The sequence below is a fragment of the Canis lupus genome, chromosome 23, assembly GCF_003254725.2.
Source record: "Canis lupus dingo isolate Sandy chromosome 23, ASM325472v2, whole genome shotgun sequence".
Taxonomy (NCBI): Eukaryota; Metazoa; Chordata; class Mammalia; order Carnivora; family Canidae; genus Canis; species Canis lupus.
In genome coordinates this window covers 21,738,277-21,759,198 of record NC_064265.1, presented here as the reverse complement: position 1 = coordinate 21,759,198, position 20,922 = coordinate 21,738,277, and the positions used below count along the sequence as shown (strand labels likewise).

Here is a 20,922-nt window from a genome sequence, read left to right as displayed (position 1 = left end):
CTTGTACCAGCATCACTCTTTCGTAAGCAGAAAAAGGCTTGAAAATTATCCTTATGACTTGATTTTTTAAAAACTAATGTATATAATGGTTGTTAAACTTGAAGCCAGCTGTTGCTAAAAAAAAAAAAAAATAGTTTAAAATCCATCTTGTTACACCAATACTTAATGTTTTACCTTGTAAATGAGGTGAAAAGATTTAAGAATACATAAAAGATGTGGATGAGGAATGAAATTCTGATATTTACATCAAGAGGCACTACTTGATGATCCAGTATGAAACACACACATACACAAGCCAGCACATCTTGTCTTATCAGGGGAGGTTTCGGTCAAAAGCAGCTGTGACCTAATCTTCTGGAATGGAAGTCAGAAACCACTAATTTAAATTTTTCATTTGTTTTTTGGAACAATTATGCCACCCACAAAATGGTAACTTTGCAAATCGTCATTATCTCATGAATTTTGGAACGTATCCCTTAAATAAACCCATCTCATTTCCATATAATTACAGCAACTAATAAGATCCTTTAAAAATATTTTTTTTTTTTTGCTCAAAATTTAAGAGTGTAACAAGGATCTCATGCTCTTGGCATATTGATCAATTATGGGATTTGTTTCCTTAAAATAAGAGCTTCGTATGAATTTAGAAGAGAACCTGCTTTGAGAAAGGAATCCTTATGGTTTTCCACCTTCTATTAGATTGTGGGTTCCCGCATGTGATTCCTTCTGACAGGATTCACCTGTCACATTCTCCATCCCTGTTACGTAGTTAATTTATTGCATGTCATTGAGATTCATTTGTAATAAAACAGAACGGTAATGAGTTCAAGCTTTCAAAAGAGGAATGCGCGCTAACAAGTACCTTCCCAAGTGTCAGCCTCAGGAAGATAGAAATACCTCCAGAGCATTTAGAGAGACTCTAGTGGACCTAATTCCCCATAACAGATCACTCAGTACAAACTAATTAGGACGAGTTAAATGTTTCCACTGAAAACACACACAAAAAGAGGAATGTTTTTCTCTGCTGCCTGCTGTTTTCTGCTCATTTCCTTCTCCATAACCTTACTGCTTAACTGTTTTCCTAACAGACTGCTTTAGAGGTGAAACTGGATGGTCCAGCCACAACCAAAAGTGTAAATGCTGACGTGAGAATGTTCTCAACCTCCCAGGGGACAAACAAAAGTCCTTCTTATGACAACGTACAAACGTGTCTATTATAGGCAGGGGAATAGGTTTCTGGGCTAGAATTTTCCTACCAGATTTTTTTTTTTCTAGCTGTTGTATGACAAGTTTCTTCTTATGATGGGCACACCGCTAATTATTTTTTTCTATTCTTCTCGGGCATTTTAAGGAAGACAGCTGATCCACAACGAACACTAAGCTCAACTTGACTGGCTCTCTCACACTTTCTGGGTTGTGTTCGCCCCTCTCGCCAGCTTTATTTAATACATTGTTAACAGTAGCATTTAGCGCAGGCTCTAGTACTTGTCTCTCAGTTCTGCTCATTTGTTTAAGGTGTATCATTTCCTTTTTCCAGATTATTCTCACGGAGCAAGCCCTGGCCTCTCATTGGGTGCAAACTCCCCAGAGTCTCCATCTGGTTGACTCAGGCCTGAAAACATCTTTCATTTCAGCCACATAGAATTTCTCAGGGCAATCAGCCTCCCATTTTCTCTCCTGATGGCAAAAGATTGAGACATGGCACCTCTCTGGCCAACCATGGACGATTTGTGAGGTTGACATGACCACTGGCAAGGACTCACCACTCCAGCAGTGGAGAAATGTGGTGGGCCAGATGGAAAGAGGGAGATGATTCAGACATACGGTGCTTAGAGCTGGAGAGAGTACATGGTTACAACCTTCTGCCAGGCTCTGACAAATAGCCGGGATGCACTCAAGCAAAGAACATGCCCTTCATACCAGCACACTCCTCTTAACCAAACTGTAACCCAGCAGCTCAGGTCTGTTGTACTGACAACCACCCACAGCCTCTCTTCCTTAATCTGAGGAGAAGCCTCCCAGCTGCCTTGCTTTTATTTCTGGATAAATTATTAATGGCTATTCATCCTTGCCACATGTAATTTTTAACTATGTAAGATATTTATGGGGGTGGGGAGGGAATTTTGTAAGTATTTATTCTTTTTCCTGGCTTTTACTGTAAATCCCAATCAGGTTGCTGACTGGGATTTTCCTCGCTTCTTTCTCCTATGTGAACCTTATTTTTAACTCCAAGTAATGAATGCAAGATCGATAGCGTAAGTAACAAAAGTATCCACGGTGACTGAACAGCAAACTCTTAAATCACTGCACAGTAAGTGCAAATGAACAATTATTGAAAACGCTGCACTAAAATTTCAATAGGAGATAAGAGTGAGGCTTAAGTCATTAAAAGGGTCCATTAGTCTTGTAAGTCTGAGCACACTCAAAACATGAGCTGTTCCAGAGAACTGGAAATATTACATATTCCACCCACTTGCACACGTGAAACTGACCCCAGCTGAGCAAGGACGGAGGAGCCAGTTGTCCAGTCCCCAAGGCGAGAGAGATATACAGGAAAGTCGGTAGGCTGAGCCAGCCTCCTCAGGCAATGATTCTTCAGTTATATTTGAAGAGGGGTTATTGAGCAACACTGACAAATTAGATTATTTGTAAGGGAAATAAATATCCTGCTTACATATCAGTTTACCTGCTCTTACAGCATCACCATGCTCCTCATCACTCCCTGCTGGAGATGCAAATAAAAGTCTTCTGACACCTCTATTCCATTCCCACAAATCACCAGAAAAGCCCAGGAATGCAGCCCCACTTTCTCTTTGTCCATGTTCCCTCTCAGTTCAAAAATGAAGAAGAAAGTAATGGGAAACCAAACTACGAAAAAGTATTGTTTTGAAAAACTACCTGAAATAGCTAAATTTTTGGATAGCTATAAATACACGCAAACACACAAATACACATGGGCACACACACACATATATGTAGTCTCAGGGATTTGCACACACTGGCATGCTATTGGATCTTGAAAATGCCTGGGTTGTTTTGCTCAATTTTTCTCACCCTAGCTCTTATACTGTGCATTTTATTAGAGACAGGTGGGCTCTCAGAGTTCTGAATGTCTAACAGCTTGAGCGAGGGGCTGCATAGCATAACCTGAAATAAACGGCATTCCTGAATACCCACGATTTCCTCCAAGAATAGAAAAACATATCTCATGCTGGAATTATGGTAAGACCGAACCATGTTCAGGACACAGAGGGCAACTTTAGCTTTGCCTTTAAAAGAGTATAGTTTCATCTGAAGTAGGACATCACATTTCAATTTGTACTATTAAAAACTTGCATTACACAGTGAAACTAATTGCCCCGTGAATCACCCTGCTTTACAAGACAGCTGGACTAGCCTACCGTTAACATGAGCTAGATCAGTAACATTTCTCCAATAGCCATACAATAATCCAGTACAGCATGGATGGCCACTGACCAGGACTTTTAGACTATGCCACTACTCTGGCCAACTCTCCTTCCTCACCGCAATCACATAAGGAATTGTTGCCAAGAGGCTAAAAACTTAAACTAAAATTATAATCTACTTATTATCCCTCGATATCATTGCAGACACCGAAATTCTATTTTGCCCAAAAGACATATTCCTTTACAAGATTTTTCCATTTATCAAGAACATCTTCACGATAAACACTTGGTGTTTCATCAATTGCCAACAAACAAGCTTACCCACCTCCATCACTACCCCTGGAAAGAGGTGCCGTTTAACTCTGGATTCAGCTTAAATTTGGCTATGGATTAAATTTGATTAAATTTAAACCAAATTAAATTTGGTTTCTTCCCAAATCAATTTTAGCTATTTTCAAGACTTCTAATATAACACAAATTATAGGAAAATCAAAACTCCTGTCAAGACAACCAAAGGCATTCAGCTTGTGCAACCTTGTGCTCTTTCCATACTTTCACATATGTTTCAAAGTCTCAGGAAAACAAAACAAAGCAAACAGTACACACACAGATAAATGCCCAAGAAACTATCCCCCCAACACAAGTTTAGCTAAGCGCCTCTTTAATCTGAAAAATGCCTCTCGATCTCAGATTTAAAAGCAAACCAAGCAATCACCGGGTGCATTTGCATCTTGGAATCCTTCCTCAGCCCCTCTCCAGCTGTTCCCACAGACCTTTTAATATCAGATAGATGCCCTGGGAGGATGACGCTGGGGTGGAACTTACAGAAGGAAAGCATAACTTCAGGGAGGAGGGAAGGAGATTCGGTCCCAATCTCTGGCTGCTTCTTATTTAGTGAAGGGGTTGTGCCTTCTCTCCCAGCAGTAACTTGCAGCGTTCCAGTGTGAACACACAGCTCCCAGCCCGCTTACAGTGCTCCAGTGGTAGCCCTGATCTAAGCCTCAACATGTTTTCTGGAAATGCAGGCAGCTCAGCTGAGAATCTTAAGGGAGCCTTCCACCGTGGCACACAACTAAACTGCACAAATATTTAACAGCTTCGAGACCTCTAAAGGTTTAAAATAATATGCAATGTCTGCTAGGCTGTTCTAGCTAGAAGGAAAATGGGATGGTGTGGAGGAGCGTCCTCAGCTGCTCAACCACGGCACACCAAAGAACGTTCTCCCTTTTTGGCCCAGAATTAGGGAAAAACCAAAATGCCTAATGAAACATTGATACCGACTAAGCTTCCACAGCATCAATAGTATAGGAACTTAGTTTTGCATTCCACGGAGTTAGCCCCCGACTTCCCACGCCGCACCATTTCTCCTTCTTCACCTAGCTAAAAAAGCCAACTTCATGCAGACAAACCAAGGCAAAGTTTATCCACCACCACCACCCCCCCCCCCCCACACACACACACCCGGTTCCTTTCTTTTCCAAGTTAAACTCATCCACGACTAATAAGCTGCCCCCAACTGTAGCACAAAGGAAGCTTTGAAGGCTGCACCAGCTTAGTCCTCCACTTGCTAACTGAAGGTAGGTTTCGTGGAATGTATTCTCGCGGCTTAAAGATTTTTTTTTTTTAAGGGCTTGGTCTGCACGGGAGAGCTGGACAAGCCCAGAATTACATCATCAGAGTTCACACTCACCAAAATACATTATGTTTCTCATTAATCAGACAGCTGGAACCCCACCGCGGCGTCTTCAGCACCAGCTCGCACCCAGGGCTGGCACGCAGAGCAGAGTCGTTTCATGCTACATTCGGGGGAAACGTCCCCGGCGCGGAGAGCAGGAGCGCCGGGCGTGCGTCCTCCGGGAGGAGCGCCTCGCAGGCTGCCTTTCCCGGGCTACGAGCCCCGGCTGGAGCGTGCGCTCGGGCTGCCTGCTGCACTGCCCATCCTTACTGTAATCCGACTCCTCCTTGCGATGTCCTTGCCGCGCCTGTGACATCAGGGCTGAGAGTACTACAAACAGACCCCCCCACCCCACCCCACCCCACCCCTGGGTAGCGGCGGCTCCAGGAGGTGCTCCGATTGCCTGCCTGGACCAACCATGGCTCTCGGGAAGCTTGGACGAGCCCAGAGACCTGGGAGGGGGCGGAGTGCGGGGCGCCCGAGGCTCTCTTAAAGAGAGAAGGGTCTCCGGATGCACAGGGGAGCACACGGGGGAGAGTCACCACGGGGCGGGATGCATGTGGTTAAGGCGAGCTCTGCCATTAACGTGGAATTAGACACACTTTTATCCCGCCCCTCCCGTGAATGTCATCATCCTCGCCAAAATGTAGCCTACCCCCCCCCCCCCAAGTTGAAAAGGCAGTGGGGAAAGGAATGGTGCCCTGTGTCTGCGTTCTCTTTGCTGTGGGCTTGAGGGTTTGCTGTTTGTGATGTACATGCCTAAGAGCAGAAGAAGAAGAAAAAAAAAAAAAAAAAAACATTCAAGGGACCATTGCTAGGGTAATAGAGGTTTTCACTTAGAAATGAGCAGATCACAAGAAACCTAGTAGTTGGTGAAGAGTTATTTTTATTTCTTAAGTATTTTTCTGAGCTACGTTGGTAGAGACATGTAAAGAAAACGAACGTGATAAAAGTCGCCCATCAAAAACACAACAAAAGTCACCCCCTCAGTTTCACAAGATCACATTGTGAAAGGTAGGTAGTAGAAAGGGCACTGAGGCTGAAATGGTCTTTGACCCCTAATGAGGAAGGCAACCAAGATTGTGTCATAATTCAAGTCGGGTCACCAGTATAATATATAGACACACCCACGCACAAGCACACACAAACTCGCATTAAATTTGAGATGAACAGTCAAGAAAGGCAAAGCTTAGCAAAGCCTCTGGCTCCTCCAATAGTCTAATGAATTGCAGTCCTTATCTTACATAGAAAAGGATGTTAGAAAGAAATCCCTGAAAGCAGTTCTGATTAATACTTAAATGCTCAGCATGGAAAATAAACCCATAAAACAAGTTCAGTTTCCTAAGGACTCATCACTTTGGGATCCAACTTCACCACTGGACTATTGTAACTTAAAAATTTCCACACACAAAAAAATCTATAAAATTAAGAACTGAGGATAACAAAAGAACTGTAGCGTGTGGAAGGAAACAGTTGATATATTTTCAGTACAGGTTTTTATAAGCCATAGTAACAAATATTTCTACATTGTGATATTAAAATAATCAGTGGTCTTTCCTTGTACAATCCTGTCTCTATTGGTAGATTTAATGCATATTGGAACTAGTGGGCTGAAGCTCATAATAGCAGCTTGCTGTGCGATCTTGCAAAAAAGCTAAACCTCCCTATTTCCTCTCTGAAAAAAAGCACTATGACCAATATCCTCTCTTACAATGGATTATGAAGAATTTGGTGAATGTGAATGGGTAATCATTTAAATCAGAAACATTACAATGAGTCTTTGGATAAATCTAGTTTGGTTGTGTGTGTGTGTGTGTGTGTGTGTGTGTGTGTGTGTTTTTTAATACTCTTCATTGAAAGCAATTTGGAGAAAGAAAATTTAAATAGTAAAGAATACTTTTTTTACTCCTTTTTCAAAATTAGAAATAAAAAGAATGTTACAGGAAAATACTGAATAAAACACAGAAGTGTTTTTCCTTTTGGACAGATGGAAATCATCCAAAAGTACAATTAATGGCCCTTCCCTCCGGCAAAAGAACCATCTGTGGTAGAGCTTATTCATGAAGCTCATCAGCTGTCCTGACCTCCTACATGGGCTAGGGGGCACTGTAGTTTAATGCTACAATTTTTGGTCCATTTGTGTTCCTGTAGTTTGAAGATGCAAGCATTAAGAGTTGAGTTTAAAACAGGAGGTTTAAGACACTAAAGGACTGTGTTAATAATTAATAACATCTTGCATTTGCATGGCATTTTGCAGTCACAAGGCACTTTCACTTATACCATCTTTCTTACTAACTGACATATAAAAAGGTGGATATTATCAATGTCCTGATGAACAGGGCACTGAACCTGAGGACAAATGAACCTGAGAGTCAGAGACATTAAGCAGTTTTCTCAATGGTGCAGTCCATATAGTTGCCTTATTACTTGTGTGTTGAATTTATGTTAGCATCCCCAGATTTCTTTATTCAAAGAAATAAATTATAGGGGTGCCTGAGTGGTTAAGTGTCCGACTCTTGATTTTGGCTCAGGTCATGATCTCAGGGTCTTAAGATCAAGCCCCCCTTGGGTTCCAGGCTTGGTGATTCCAGGCTTGCTTAAGATTCTCTCTCTCCTTCTCTCTCTGCCCTCCCCCTCTCCCTTCTCTCTCTCTCTCTTTTAAGAGAGGAAAGAAGAAAGAAAGAAGAAAGAAAGAAAGAAAGAAAGAAAGAAAGAAAGAGAGAGAGAGAGAGAGAGAGAGAAGAAAGAAAGAAAGAAAGAAAGAAAGAAAGAAAGAAAGAAAGAAAGAAAGAAAGAAAGAAAGAAATTAGAAATTTCCCATTTATACTGGCTCAGGTAAAGGTCTTTCCCGATCAAATTATGTTACGTGTTCTAGAAAGAAAAAAAAAAAAGTATCTTCATGGGCACAGATACACAGGCAGAGAGTATTTGGTAATAGAACATTCCAACCTCTGCTGGGTCTATAGAGGATCATTCCTGAAAAAGCAGCATGTAGGTTCTGGAAGAGTATGGCATCCAAGAGCCAAGTAAGGGTTACATGTATGCATTGGAATCCTGGTCACCCAAAAAAAGGAAGGCATCTGCTTTATTTAAAGGTGTATGCCCCGCCCTTCTCCAATTAAGAGCTATCTGGAATATTAAGGGCTCAGATAGAAACAGTGCTTATCTCTGGATAGAAAACAAGTGATTTTTATTTTAATTGTATACTTTTTATTGTTTCCCCTAAAATTATCGGTATGCATTATATTTATAAAGGAAAAAATGCAAGTATTTTTATAGCATAGCTGATAGTGGCTACACACGGGGCTGTGGACATGCCAGCTGTGCCTGAGAGATGCTTCCATGTGTCATGTCCAGGAGAAGACCCAGCAGCTTTTAAGGAAGGACCTTGTTTACACCCCTGACCTTTATCTGTCTCTAAGCTGCTCTGAGAAACTGGGGGATCCTGAGGCAGAATCGGGTCACTGCTTGCCAAATAGAAACGTTATCTTTCATGATTAAAACAAAAGATGCCCTAAAACCAGTTACATATTTTGACTGAAAACATTATGGTAGGAGGAGAACTTTCTCTCTGCTCAAATACCCAGATAGCTGTCTGCCTCGATCCCTCATCTCCAAGTCTTGTTCAAAATTTTGTCAGCATAGTTTCCCTCCATAAGAGTTGTCATCATCTGACACACGACTATAGACATCTGTTTATTTTTATCTCTTCTCACTGGAATATAATCTCCATGAGGGCAGGGATTTTTGTTTGTTGTTCACTGCTGTATCCACCATTCCTTCAAGGGCATCTGGCACTTGTTCCTACTCAATAAATATTTGTGAATGACTGAGGGAACATACTGAATACAACCATATTGCGTGTAAAACATCATACTTTTCTATGTGCCTACAGTCAGTTCTTTGAGGTTGATGGTGTTTTATACAAAGTGTTTACACAAATTGAATTTGTCCATGCTTAGCAGCAGCTGTTCCAAAATTCTATGCAATACAGATGCCAGGTGGTACTGCAGGCCACAGTTTGTGAGCTTGCTTGTCCTTTCAAGTTCTCAGAGCTGAATGCGGCAGTAATTTAGCATTGAGTTAGCACAGCCTAGTTGTGTCTTCCATTGCTGTCCCCTGTGCCTTAGTTTAGTCCACTTTCATTTCTTACTATATTGCAGCAATAAAATTTTATCCAGTGTTTCTAATTCCAGCTTGCCCAGATCCCATCCAATCTCCATATTAGATCATTATTATCCTTTAATAATAAAATAACATTGTCAACTAGACTTCAATTTAAAAAAAAGAAATGAAGTCAAATAGGTCACATGGAGCCTAATTCAGTAGGACTTTGTAGGTCATATTATAATGGTTTTGACTTTTATTCTGACTTATATAGGAAGCCTTTGAAATGACATGATTTGATATATTTTAACAGGTTTACTATGACTGATGCATGGAAAATGGATAAAAGGAAGCAAGGGAAGATGCAAGGTAACCATTGAGGAAGACTGTGATAATCTAGAAAAGAAATGGTGGCTCAGATCAGGGTAGAAACAGTGGAAGTGGCAAAATGTGGTCAGAGTCTGTATATGTGTCAAAATAGGTCAAGAGAGTTTCCTGTGAGTTGAATAGGTGATACAGGATAATTTAAAAAAAAATAATTTGTAAAATCTTACTAAAGATTTGGGAACTGAGCAATTGAAAGGATGGGATTTCCACTCACTGATATGGAGAAGGCTGTGGAAGAAGATGCTTTGGGTGATGATTAGGAGGTGGTCAATGTGGGGCAGCTTAGTTTAATATCCATTTATATATCCAAGTGAAAATGTTTACAGAAGTTTGGTTATATAGGTCTGGAGTTCAATGGAGAAGTTTGGGCTTTATATTTAAAGTTGGAAGTCATTCAGATGCCTGGGTGGCTCAGTGGTTGAGCATCTGCCTTCAGCTTAGGATGTGATCCTGGAGTCTCGGGATCGAGTCACGCATTAGGGTCCCTGCATGGAGCCTGCTTCTCCCTCTGCCTAAGTCTCTGCTTCTCTCTCTCTCTCTCTCTCTCTGTCTCTCATGAATAAATAAATAAAAATTTAAAAGTTGGAATTCATCATTTTATAGATGGTAATTTAATTTATGAGGCCAGATGGTATCTTCAAAGGAGTATACTCCTTTGGAAAAGAGAAGAGGGTCGACACTGAGCCCTGGGACATTATAAGAGCAAGGGTCCAAAAACATGGGTACTTGGTGACTGAATATTTCTCGAAAGGATAACAATTTGTTGAATGAGTATTTGTTGACATATGAATGATATTTGATGGAAGGCTATTTATTTTAAGCCTGAGTTTGCCTTTGTCTGATATATCACCACCCACCATTAAAACAGTTTGATCTATATGAGAACAAATTCCTAGTTCAATTAGTCCATGTAGTCTTTACGAATTTTTTAGATTGCATAGACACTACTCATAAAGCATTTTTATTCCTAGATTCTCATTTGATGCTTCCATTAAAATTAATGCCCAGAGAACCTTAGTCTGGAAAATGAATTGCCTACAAGAAAAGAAGTAAGAAAAGAAGTGCTAATAGTGAGCTAAGAATAAAAAAAAAAAAAACTATTAATACAGTAATATTCCAAAATTCTATCTGAATTTCTCTGTCTTTGGAGACATCCAATAAATCCCTTCTGTATATTGTCCTATCTATTCTGATGGTCAGTTAATAAGAACTCTTTTATAATATTTAGCAACTAGCTTTGGGAGCCCTCTTAGAATTCTTACCTTGGAGCTAGCTGTGGCCTAGGCATCTTTATTTATTCAATATATTGGGTATAGGGTTTTCAGGTGCCAAGTACTGTTAGACACTCAAGGCACATTGATGAAATTACAAAAATCTCTGTCTATAAAGAGCTTACATTCTAGGGGTTTCTGCCTATCAACTTCTCTACTACAATTTGGAACATCTTCTACCTTTCTCCATGCAGAGGGAAGGAGCTAAAACATTCTTCATCTCATCACATTTATTCATTGGTTTATTGCTTCTTCCCCCCAGTACAAAGGACATGAGGGAAAGGGCATGTCTATCATTGTTGATGCTATATCTACTGTCTAAACAAGAGCAGGTATGCAAATATCTTAAAAGTCTTATACTTATGAGTAGAAGAGTATAGATGATGTTCTATCCTGATCTTACTGAGAATATAGTTATATTCTACCAGAAATGTCCTTTTGTATTCCCCTTTGTCTAAATACTTATATTCATAATCCAAAACTACTCAGATATATTTTGTTTCCTAGGAAGTCTTCCCTGAGCTTATGTCTGACTCATGTGTTCCCCTAATGAGCACTTACACATTCTTCATAGAACTCCATTAGAGTGCTTATCAAATTGGCTTTCAGTAACCTTTCCAATTGTCAATATCCTCCAAGTAAATGAAGGTTTCTTTTGGGCCACATGAAAAGTGAAATATATGTTAATTCCTTGAATTTTTTAACATACTTCAGAACATAACAGAAATGTATGCCAAGGACATGACCTATTGAGTTAGTGACTAGGGTAAGCCATTAACATCAAACATTGTCCATGATTTAGGAAGCAGAAAACTTTGCTGTGGTAGGAGACAAGGATCAGAAAAGGAAGAGAAATCAAGACTGTAATCTTAAATTAGAGAAATCCCAAATGTCTGAGGAAAGGTCAGCTAAGAATGGAAGGACTGATCAGCTCTCATGCAAGAAAGAGATCAGAACTGTTGTGGGCAAGTCAGGAGGCCAATGTGGGAGGCACGTACCAGAATCAAAAACAGAAGAGAGTTGCTTGTTTGTTTGTTTTAAGACTTATTTATTTGAGAGGGAGAGGAGAGAGAGAGAGAGAGAGAGAGAGAGAGAACAGAAGCAGCAGAGAGAGGGAAAAAGAATCTCAAGCAGACTGCACTGAGCATACCTGGAACCCAATATGGAGCTCATCTCACAACCCCAAGATCAGGACCCAAGCTGAAATCAAGAGTCGGGCACTCAACCACCTTTGCCACCCAGGTACCCCAAGAACAGAAGAGAGTTTAAGCGGAGTGTGATTCAGGGGAAACTAGTCAACCCCCTTGCTGCTTTTATAGGTGGTTTTTATTAGTGCATTTGCCCTGACTGAGTAATAGTTCTCATTCCCCTTAAAACAGGAAGTATCACTAGCTTTCTTTCTGAAGGCTCTCAGACGACTAGAAGTTGTTTATATTTTTATCTAGTTTTCTTTTCTTTTTTTTATAAAGTTGCCTTGCATCTATGTAGATACCGTCTCTAAAAATCGATGGACACCACATCATAGGTTTAGAAGCCCCATACCACCTAGTTTAGAGGTGCCTAAAAGGAAGGTACCAAGTCATAATAACTATTATCATCATCACTGGCAAAAAAAAAAAAAAAATTAAAAGTAGGGATCCTGAATAGCAAAGCTATGAACTCTAATACGTAAGCTACCAGCCCACTCTGAAAAGCATTTGTTATCTTATTTAGGGAGATGAAGCACATATCCAAAAATATAAGTAAAAACAAAGGTAATATAAAGTAAATGACAAATGAACAATGTAGGACATGCATGTAAGGGTGTGGTAAGAGATAAAATTATGATGGTTTAGGTAAACCTAAAGATACAAAGAAGTGGAACCTGAACTTGTTCTTCAGTATCAGTTAAGATCGATGAAATGCAGAAAAAGTTGGTAAATGATATAAAACAAGGATGGAATGTGAATAATATATCTGAGAGAACAAGAACAAATTAGAGAATTAAAGAGCAAGTTTCTTAAAAGATTTCCATGCAGAGTAAATTTGGAGAGGAAAACACAGAAGCTGTATTGGATGTGATCTCACATTCCAGGTTAAAAAGTTTTAATTTTATTTGATAGATAATGTAGGAAATGTTTGCTGAATGAATACATGAATGAGCCTCAAAGTGTTTCCAAGGACAGAAATATAATAATATGCCTCCTACAAAGACATTTGACGACACAATAACATGAGTTAATATATCTTGTATAGCAGGTTGAAAGATCTTATACACTCCAGAGGTTTCCAATTTTTCTTAAAATAAAATTCATTTATGGTTCCTGGGCAGCAATTTGAGAATCAGCCCTCCCCCCATCCAGCCCCACAGCAAATGTGCTTGCAAACAAAATGGAAGAAGAAAACAGCATCATATTGAATTTCTTCTTTTACTTTTAAAAAAAAGATCCTTCAAGATAAATTGAGTACAGCTCTAGTAAATTTGGATGCTTTAGGTCATGGACATTCCATTTTTATATATACTGTGATAATAACTATATAGAGTGAGCAGAGAGACAGTGCAACTCTACCCCAATGTTGCAAGAATTCACAAAGTAATTGAAAGTGTTTCCAAGTGTGCATAATTCTGTGCCTCCAGTCAAATACAGTAGATGGAAATTTGTTTGGCTTCCTCTGTCAAAATGTCTAAAACACATAAAGGAAATGTGTAAACGGAAAACAAAATATTACAGATTCAACATTCTTTTAATTATATCTCAATTTCAATCTTGGCTTTGCTCAAACATAATAATAATCCTAAGGGCTCATCTCTGATCCTTTTGGTGGATAAATGACCGAATGTGATTTTTACCCTTGACTCAAAAGTGTCAGATCTGGAAATCTACAGTATTTGTCACCATGAATACCATTTAACTGCAGCAGTACCCAAAGGAACTCTGCACAGCCGCACGTGAATAGGGCTGGAGGAACTTAATTAATCTTGCTGTCACTTCCGTGATGCTTTTCATTAGTTTTGCTGCTATCTGATCAACTGGCCTTCTCTGTATTGGAAATGGCTACCCATAGCTTCTTGTGAAAGCATTTTCAAAAGGTAAACAAAGACCTTTGTGGTAGGGAGGTTTTATGCAGATGGACATTATTATTGCTACTCTAATATAGAGATAACCCTCACATTTTATATTTAAGTTATAAAAACATAAGGAACATAAATACCTCTCCTGTCCCCACCAGGGAAATTGCTTTAAAACTTATGCACAGATTATGTATTTGACATAAAAGTTCATAATTTTCTTTATGTTGTTTTCATGAATACTGACGCTTAGTGCATTATCTGGAACTATACTAAATAGAGAATGTAATTCATAAGAAATCTAGACTTTTTCACTGATCCCTGGTAAGGAGATTAGGTGAAAGTTGGATTTAATGATGGAACAAAAGAACTGATAAATAAATGGTAGTATCATCTCTCTCTGTCATATTTTTGAAAGACTGGGTTTAATATACATATATTTTAAATACAATTTTATATAATGCATTATTTTTCAATGCTGACCATAGTTTAATTTGCTAAAAAAATAGAATGATTTTATAAAATGTTATCACAGTTTGACTATATGAAAGTCAATTCACATCTATAGGATAGCCATCAAGAACTAGAAAAGAAATTCACCAAGAGTCAACACATATGGCAGGATCTGATGAAGAAAAACAAGACTGTAATGTGTCCTCTGGAACACAGTCTCCAAAATAGTCCCCATCAATTCTTATTTCCTAGTAGTCACACTCTTGTGTAGTCCCTTCCCACCATAATAGAGATGAACTATGTAACAAAAAGGATGTTGTTGAAATGACCAAGTATGGCATTCAAGATTAGATCATAAAAAGGCAAGGTGGGTTCTGTTTCTCTTTTTTAAATAACACACTCTAGGGTAAATGAGCTGCCATGCTGTGAGGACAGTCAAGAACCCTACGAAGAAGTATACATGGCAAGGAACTGAGATTTCCAGCCAATATCTAGCATCAACTTGGCATATATCTGAGTAAGCCACCTTGGAAGTAGATCCTTTAACTTAGGTCAAGTCTTCAGATGCCTGTAGCCATGACCAACATTTTAACTCATGAAAGACTCCAACACCCAACAGAGTTACTTCCAGATTCTGGACCCATAGCAACTGTGTGAAATGATAAATATTTATTGTTGTTTTAAGCTTATAAATTTGAGGTAATTTTCTTCTATGCATCAATAGATAACTAATGCATTATAGCCTTTGTTTATAGCTTAAAATTATGGAAATATGACATAGATCTCAGCTGTGATAGAGATAGACACTCCTTGAAGAGGTAGGTGTTCCTTTAAGTCTTGGCTTTTGTTTTTGTTTTGTTTTTTTAGAGGGAGAGAGAGAGAGCAAGCACAGGCACTCATGAACTGGGGTGGCGTTGGGGGACAGAAGGAGAGGGAAAGAGAGAATCTTAAGAAGACTCCATGCTCAGTGCAGAGCCTGACACTGGGCTTGATCTCATGACTCTGAGATCATAACCTGTGCCAAAATGAAGAGTTGGACGCTTAATTTACTGAGCCACCCAGGTGTTCAAGGTCATGGTTTCTTAATCCAAGTAATGGTGGTATCAGAATAAGTGAGGGTCACCAATATAAGATCCTTTAGGGAGAGGTGAGGGAAGTCACACAGCTGCATAGAGTGAGCTAGATATATGCTTACAGATAGCATTAGAGACTTTAGAGGATTGAAGAGTATCAACTAATAAGGGAGATTCTCTTACTTCACTTCTATTGACAGTATGCCATGAGGAAATGCTGCTAGATTCCTCAATTTTTTTCTACTTCTTACTTCTATGACTAAAACATTACACATTTGATAAAAATTTCATGTAACTTCAACTTGAAGCCATTGGTTAAAACTATGATTGAAACAACATTTCTCTCTCTCTCTTGCATTTTCCAGTATCTTCAGAATTTTATTCGAAGATCTCCACTGTTATATTCATCTGTTCCATCCTTTTTCCTATTACTATCTCTAGCCTTCTGTAACTCACAAACTTCTACCATCCAACTACCAGCACACATTCCTCTCTGCCTGACATAATGTTCTCTTCTTAACCTATCAGGCTCTTCCCCACACGTTCTTAGCCTGTTGAAATGCTGCTTGTCCTCGATAGTCCACTCACATGGCATCCCTCCCCTAGGAGGCTTTGCTTGATTACCAGTCACAATTAGCGATTACGCTTCTTATACCTCAAGAGTAATGCTCTTTATCTCTTGAGTCCTATTAGGTATGTCTTTCTAGGTATTAGGTATTTATAATGTGAAATCTCATTTGGCAAAATTAACATCTCATTAGTTTTTTTTTTTTTTTTGGTCACTGAGCATTTTTACAATGTCTATCTGCAATATACCATCCAGATCTCCCTAAAATGAAAGACTATTGCTCCCTGTTAAGAGTGTGAAGATATATGTCTTTCAACTGTTGGCTCCTTTAGGTATTGCCTCGTCTGCTGAGAATTGCACTTCTAAGGTTTCACCCCTTTGTGGTGAACCTTATGCAATGATCAGTGCAGAAGTAGAAAGGCCTGGCCATCTTAGACCAACCTGGGACAACTTGGTCAAGTTGAGCCACTCAAGCTCTGAAGCATCCAAAGGTGTCTTGGGTCCTGCATCACAGCTCAACTTCTCGCTCTCCCCATTCCAATTCCTCTTCTCCTTTCCACATTGCTGACCTAATCTCTAGTAAACATCCTTCATGCTAACCTTCATCTCCGTCTATTTCCCAGAGAACCCATCCTGTGACACTGTCATTGAGTAGATACTCAGTAAATGCCTGGTGGTATAGATTTAAGTCCCAAGTCCCCATAAACAGACAAGACTAATTTCCCAAAGAAGAGAGTAGGGTCATTCCCCAAGAAGCCTTGAAGGTGTTGGATAATTTTGAAAGAAAGCCCACCTTTTACCCAGAAACTCATTGATTTTAGAATTAACGTGATAAAAAGAAAGCCCAGAATTTAAATGAATGCCCTGGTCCGTGTACTCTGTCTGAGTAATGGTGATGGCTCAGAGCTGTCAGGTCTGCCAGGAGATATTCAATCATGATGCTCTCTTCTTTCTCTTCAACAAAGGTAATCATTCAGCATTTTATCTTTTCTAGAAGGTGTCATTACTTTGAAAAGACAATAAAAGTCTCACAAAGTGTTTTTATAAAGTGGAAAATTTTCTCTTCATTTTCAAGAAAAAAAAAAAACTTAAGGAGAAAAAGACCCTAGTTAATTTGAGCATGAAAAAATACATCAGCTTAGAGGAACTTTCATAATTTTGAAGTATAAAATCCTCTTAAACTGAGTAATTTATCATGTTCTTGAGAGCCTATAATATATAACACATATCTTTTACAATTATATTTTTTACATAAATAACCAGACCACTTTTTCTGGAGGAAAGCAAAAATTTGCCTTAGAAAAATCTACAATGTAGAGATATGTGTGGGGAGTCTACCCTAATGGAACTATCAACAGTAAAGCCTTCTTAACCTCTGGCTACATGTTACCAACAACAGAGTAAAGACATAAACCAAGTGGTTTATAATCTATTTTCAAGTTCAATGCTTAATCTAGAAGTCATTTAAGTATTTTCATTTATTCACTAATTTGACAAATATTCATTTACTGCTCATTTGTCAAGCACTATGCTTGGGACTAGGGATATAAGAATGATCAAGATAGATATTGTCCTTGGCATCATAGAACTTACAGTGTCCCAGAGAATAAAAATTTGTAATAGGAGGTGGATCAATGGTTGCAAGAATCTACTGAGATGGGCAGATGGGCAGAAAGGGAGAAGAAGGTAGGGAGTTGGGGAGGTTAGAGAAGGACTTTTGAGAATGAGACATCTAAGTTGAAGAGTGAAGAACATTTGGAATGAATCATATAAAAATAAAGCATAGTTAACAGCATGTGAAAAGGCCCAAAAGTAAAAGGTATGGAGACAAGAGCCTAAGAGAGATTCAATAAGAAAAAGTAGGGGAGAGTGGTAGAAAATGAGATAGCTTGGAAGCAACCATGAACCTGCAACAAAGATTTCAAAAAAATACAAAGGCTTTCATCAAGAAAGTGATGAACCATATGGTTATATATTTAAAAGCTACTAGAAGAGTTAAACACTAACTATTCTGTGGCAATATGGCAAAGCTCCCATATAATCATGTGACTTTGTGAAAAGTATATGCAGTAATGCTTATAAATCTCTAGTACAAGGTACAATTCTCCTTGCTCTGGTTTTCTGTCTATATGTCACCCAATGAAACATAGCAGGCAAGAAAAAGAGAAAAAGAAAAAGATGTCTTGCATGGCTGGGTTCGTCTAGTCAGGAATCACCAATTCAACCCGTTTCAGGGTAAATCACCTTTTTTTAGCTGTCATCGGAGCTGAGCATTGAATAAAAGAATGAAAACTGAATGGCTGATTGTTTGACTATTGACCTAGATTAGCCTTCAAATGATGGAGCCAGCATTGGCTAGATTGAATTCCGTGCCACACAAACACTGGCACTGAAATTTTACATATATATATACTTATTTATTTATTTATTTATATATTGTATATATATATGATTCATGTAAGAAAATGGGGAAAATGACACTTCAAGGCATATGCCATAAGTTTTTATGTTCCAAGACATGGTATGATTTTACATTTCTGGCTCCCAGACCCAATTTTTTTTCAAATGTTCAATTCTCTCCTGCCTGTAAATTACCTAAATAACTTCAATCATATTAGGGGTAGCCCTGTTTTTTTGAAGAATACTGAAGAGTATTCTAAGATTACCATTACCTATAGTTGCCTCAAAGAAATAAAACCCTGAAGATTTGCAGTGGCCAGAAGCATCTTGTTTCTTTTCTAAAGTTTCAAAAATGAGTGTCTTTCTAATCACAATAATATTTTCACAAAATAAGCTAGTTATTGCATTTATTTCAGAAAAATAAAAGCAGCCATTTCCAACAGGTTATATATGTATAGCACCCACACACTGTAAATATGTAATGTGAGTATGTGAGATTTTACTTTCTTACTTTCCTAGAAATATAAGTCAGGAATCAATCTTGATGGGAAATATAGGGTACTCTGACATATTTCAGGGTATCTGCCAAGCCATCCTCCTCTCTGGGGAAATTCTTTTTTTCTTATGAAATATGCAGGATTTACTCACCCTTGGACATGACTGATTTGATTATGGTGGCCTCTGAATAGGATTTTCTGAGACCTATGACTTGTATGACCTAGCTTGAAAAGATGAACTGAGACAATTATGTTGATTCTCGAAAACATGAACTAAGAAATAGAGAAGGAACTTATCAATTGGTGATGGGTCCAGGAACTAGAAGGTCATATAGACTCAGATCATACAGATTCATGTGCAAGGTGAATAAGCACAAGAAGGTGGAAAAGGGGAAGAGACAGACACAGAGAAGAGTTCACATGCTGGATACTGGGTGGAGAGAGAGAGAGAGAGGCACATTCTTATAGTTCGGCTTTAATTGTTCTATGGCTTTCTTTTCCCATGCATCTTTTCAATAATCTCACCAACCCACCCACTCACACACCATCCCAGGCAACTTTAATAGGACTCCACTTCTCCAATAGTAATATCTCTTATTACACCCTCAGTTAATTAGAAGAGATTCAGTAGAGCTGACACCAGGAGACGTCATGTCATATTTAAGTATTTAAATATTGTATACTAGCTTTCAGACTACCTCTCCTAAACAAGTGAACACAAGATGGCAGCATTGTGAGGAAGGGAAAGATGGCAATCTAGGGAAAAAAGAGAATAGATTATGCTGGGGGGCATTCGGGACATTCAGGAAATGACCTAATAGTAGTTATGAGATTAATAATAATAGTTTATACAAGGAAAAAATAATTGCTTCTGGCTTTTCAAATCAAAGATGTATTCTCTTCCAACCTTTATTTTCCACTAATATTTTGTAAAGATGTACATGTAAACAATAAGAGTAAGGATTTTGACTCTTAGTGTTGGTATGTAGCCTGTATTCCTTGCATTTTGATATATTGTGTTCCTGGTAATCAAAACCTCTTTTATTAATAAAATTATGAAGAGCATTGATTTTTCTCAACCAGATAATTTTCTGTTATGGATGAGAGATGTGCCTATTGAAGTATTAGGACCTCAAATCATGCCTTTGGCCCATCTATTGAGGCAAGGTCAGCAAACTTTCTAGAGATATATTTGTGTTTTAATGAAGAGTAGGAGTGTAGCACATCATTGGCCATAAGTAACATGGACTCATTGATTCCTTTTTTTTTTTTTTTTTCAATTTCTGGTAGTTCACAATGAATCTGCTATGAGATGCAAATCTCAGGGGAGATCTTGCAGGAGAACAGAGAAAATTTTATTAAATCACTATGGAACATCAGTTATTGGATGAAGGATGACAGAGAATTAAGTAGTAAAGACAAGAAGAGCAAGTTAGAATAGATGAAATTTAAGAGATAGTATATTAAATTGAGTAAAGGTAGAATGAAAGGATACAATGAGCTAGAAGGCAGGGTAAAGCAGTGAGATCCTTGAAGTCAAAAATACATAGTTAAAATTGTATTCACTAGAAATATAATTTGTACTTGAACCAATGTACTTGAAAGGATTTGTGGCTATGAGTAAGGAGGACAGCCAAATGAGGTTCTATTAATATAAATCTTAACTAATCCAGTACTTGATTCAAGTTATGGGCTCAATGATCATATATAATGTAGCTATTATATACAAAATCTTTTCAAATCCAATCTTTTCTTTTTACTCATGGAAAGTAAAGAATGTGTGTACAAACACCTCACCGCCTCCCTCACCCACACACACCCTGGGTATTGTTTAAGCCTACACTGAAACAGAATTTGGTAGTAGTTATTGTCAGTCAAAAGCTTTACAGAAATTGCAATTCTTAGAGGAATTCTAGAATACTATTGGACAACTACCTTTAAACAAGACTAAAGCTACGCATGTTTCTTAGGTTTGTACAATTAATCTACAAAATCCAATGACTGATATGCCACTGTTCCCTAGCTAAGAACTTCT

General features: G+C 38.5%; 1 protein-coding gene across 3 annotated transcripts in view; it reads right to left on the bottom strand.

Moving 5' to 3' along the window:
* ZNF385D (zinc finger protein 385D) overlaps positions 1–20,922 on the bottom strand; it is an 891,925-nt gene that overhangs the window by 287,198 nt on the left and 583,805 nt on the right. The window contains exon 1 of one of the 3 annotated variants that reach the window (XM_025448807.3): positions 5,098–5,413. The exons of 1 other annotated variant lie outside the window; for it this stretch is intronic. In XM_025448807.3, the coding sequence (XP_025304592.1) occupies positions 5,098–5,119 (22 nt within the window). In that variant the 5' untranslated portion in view covers positions 5,120–5,413. Of the gene's footprint in view, positions 1–4,232; positions 4,484–5,097; positions 5,414–20,922 lie in introns of those variants that run through there. One more of the 3 variants, XM_025448809.3, reaches the window with a different exon arrangement.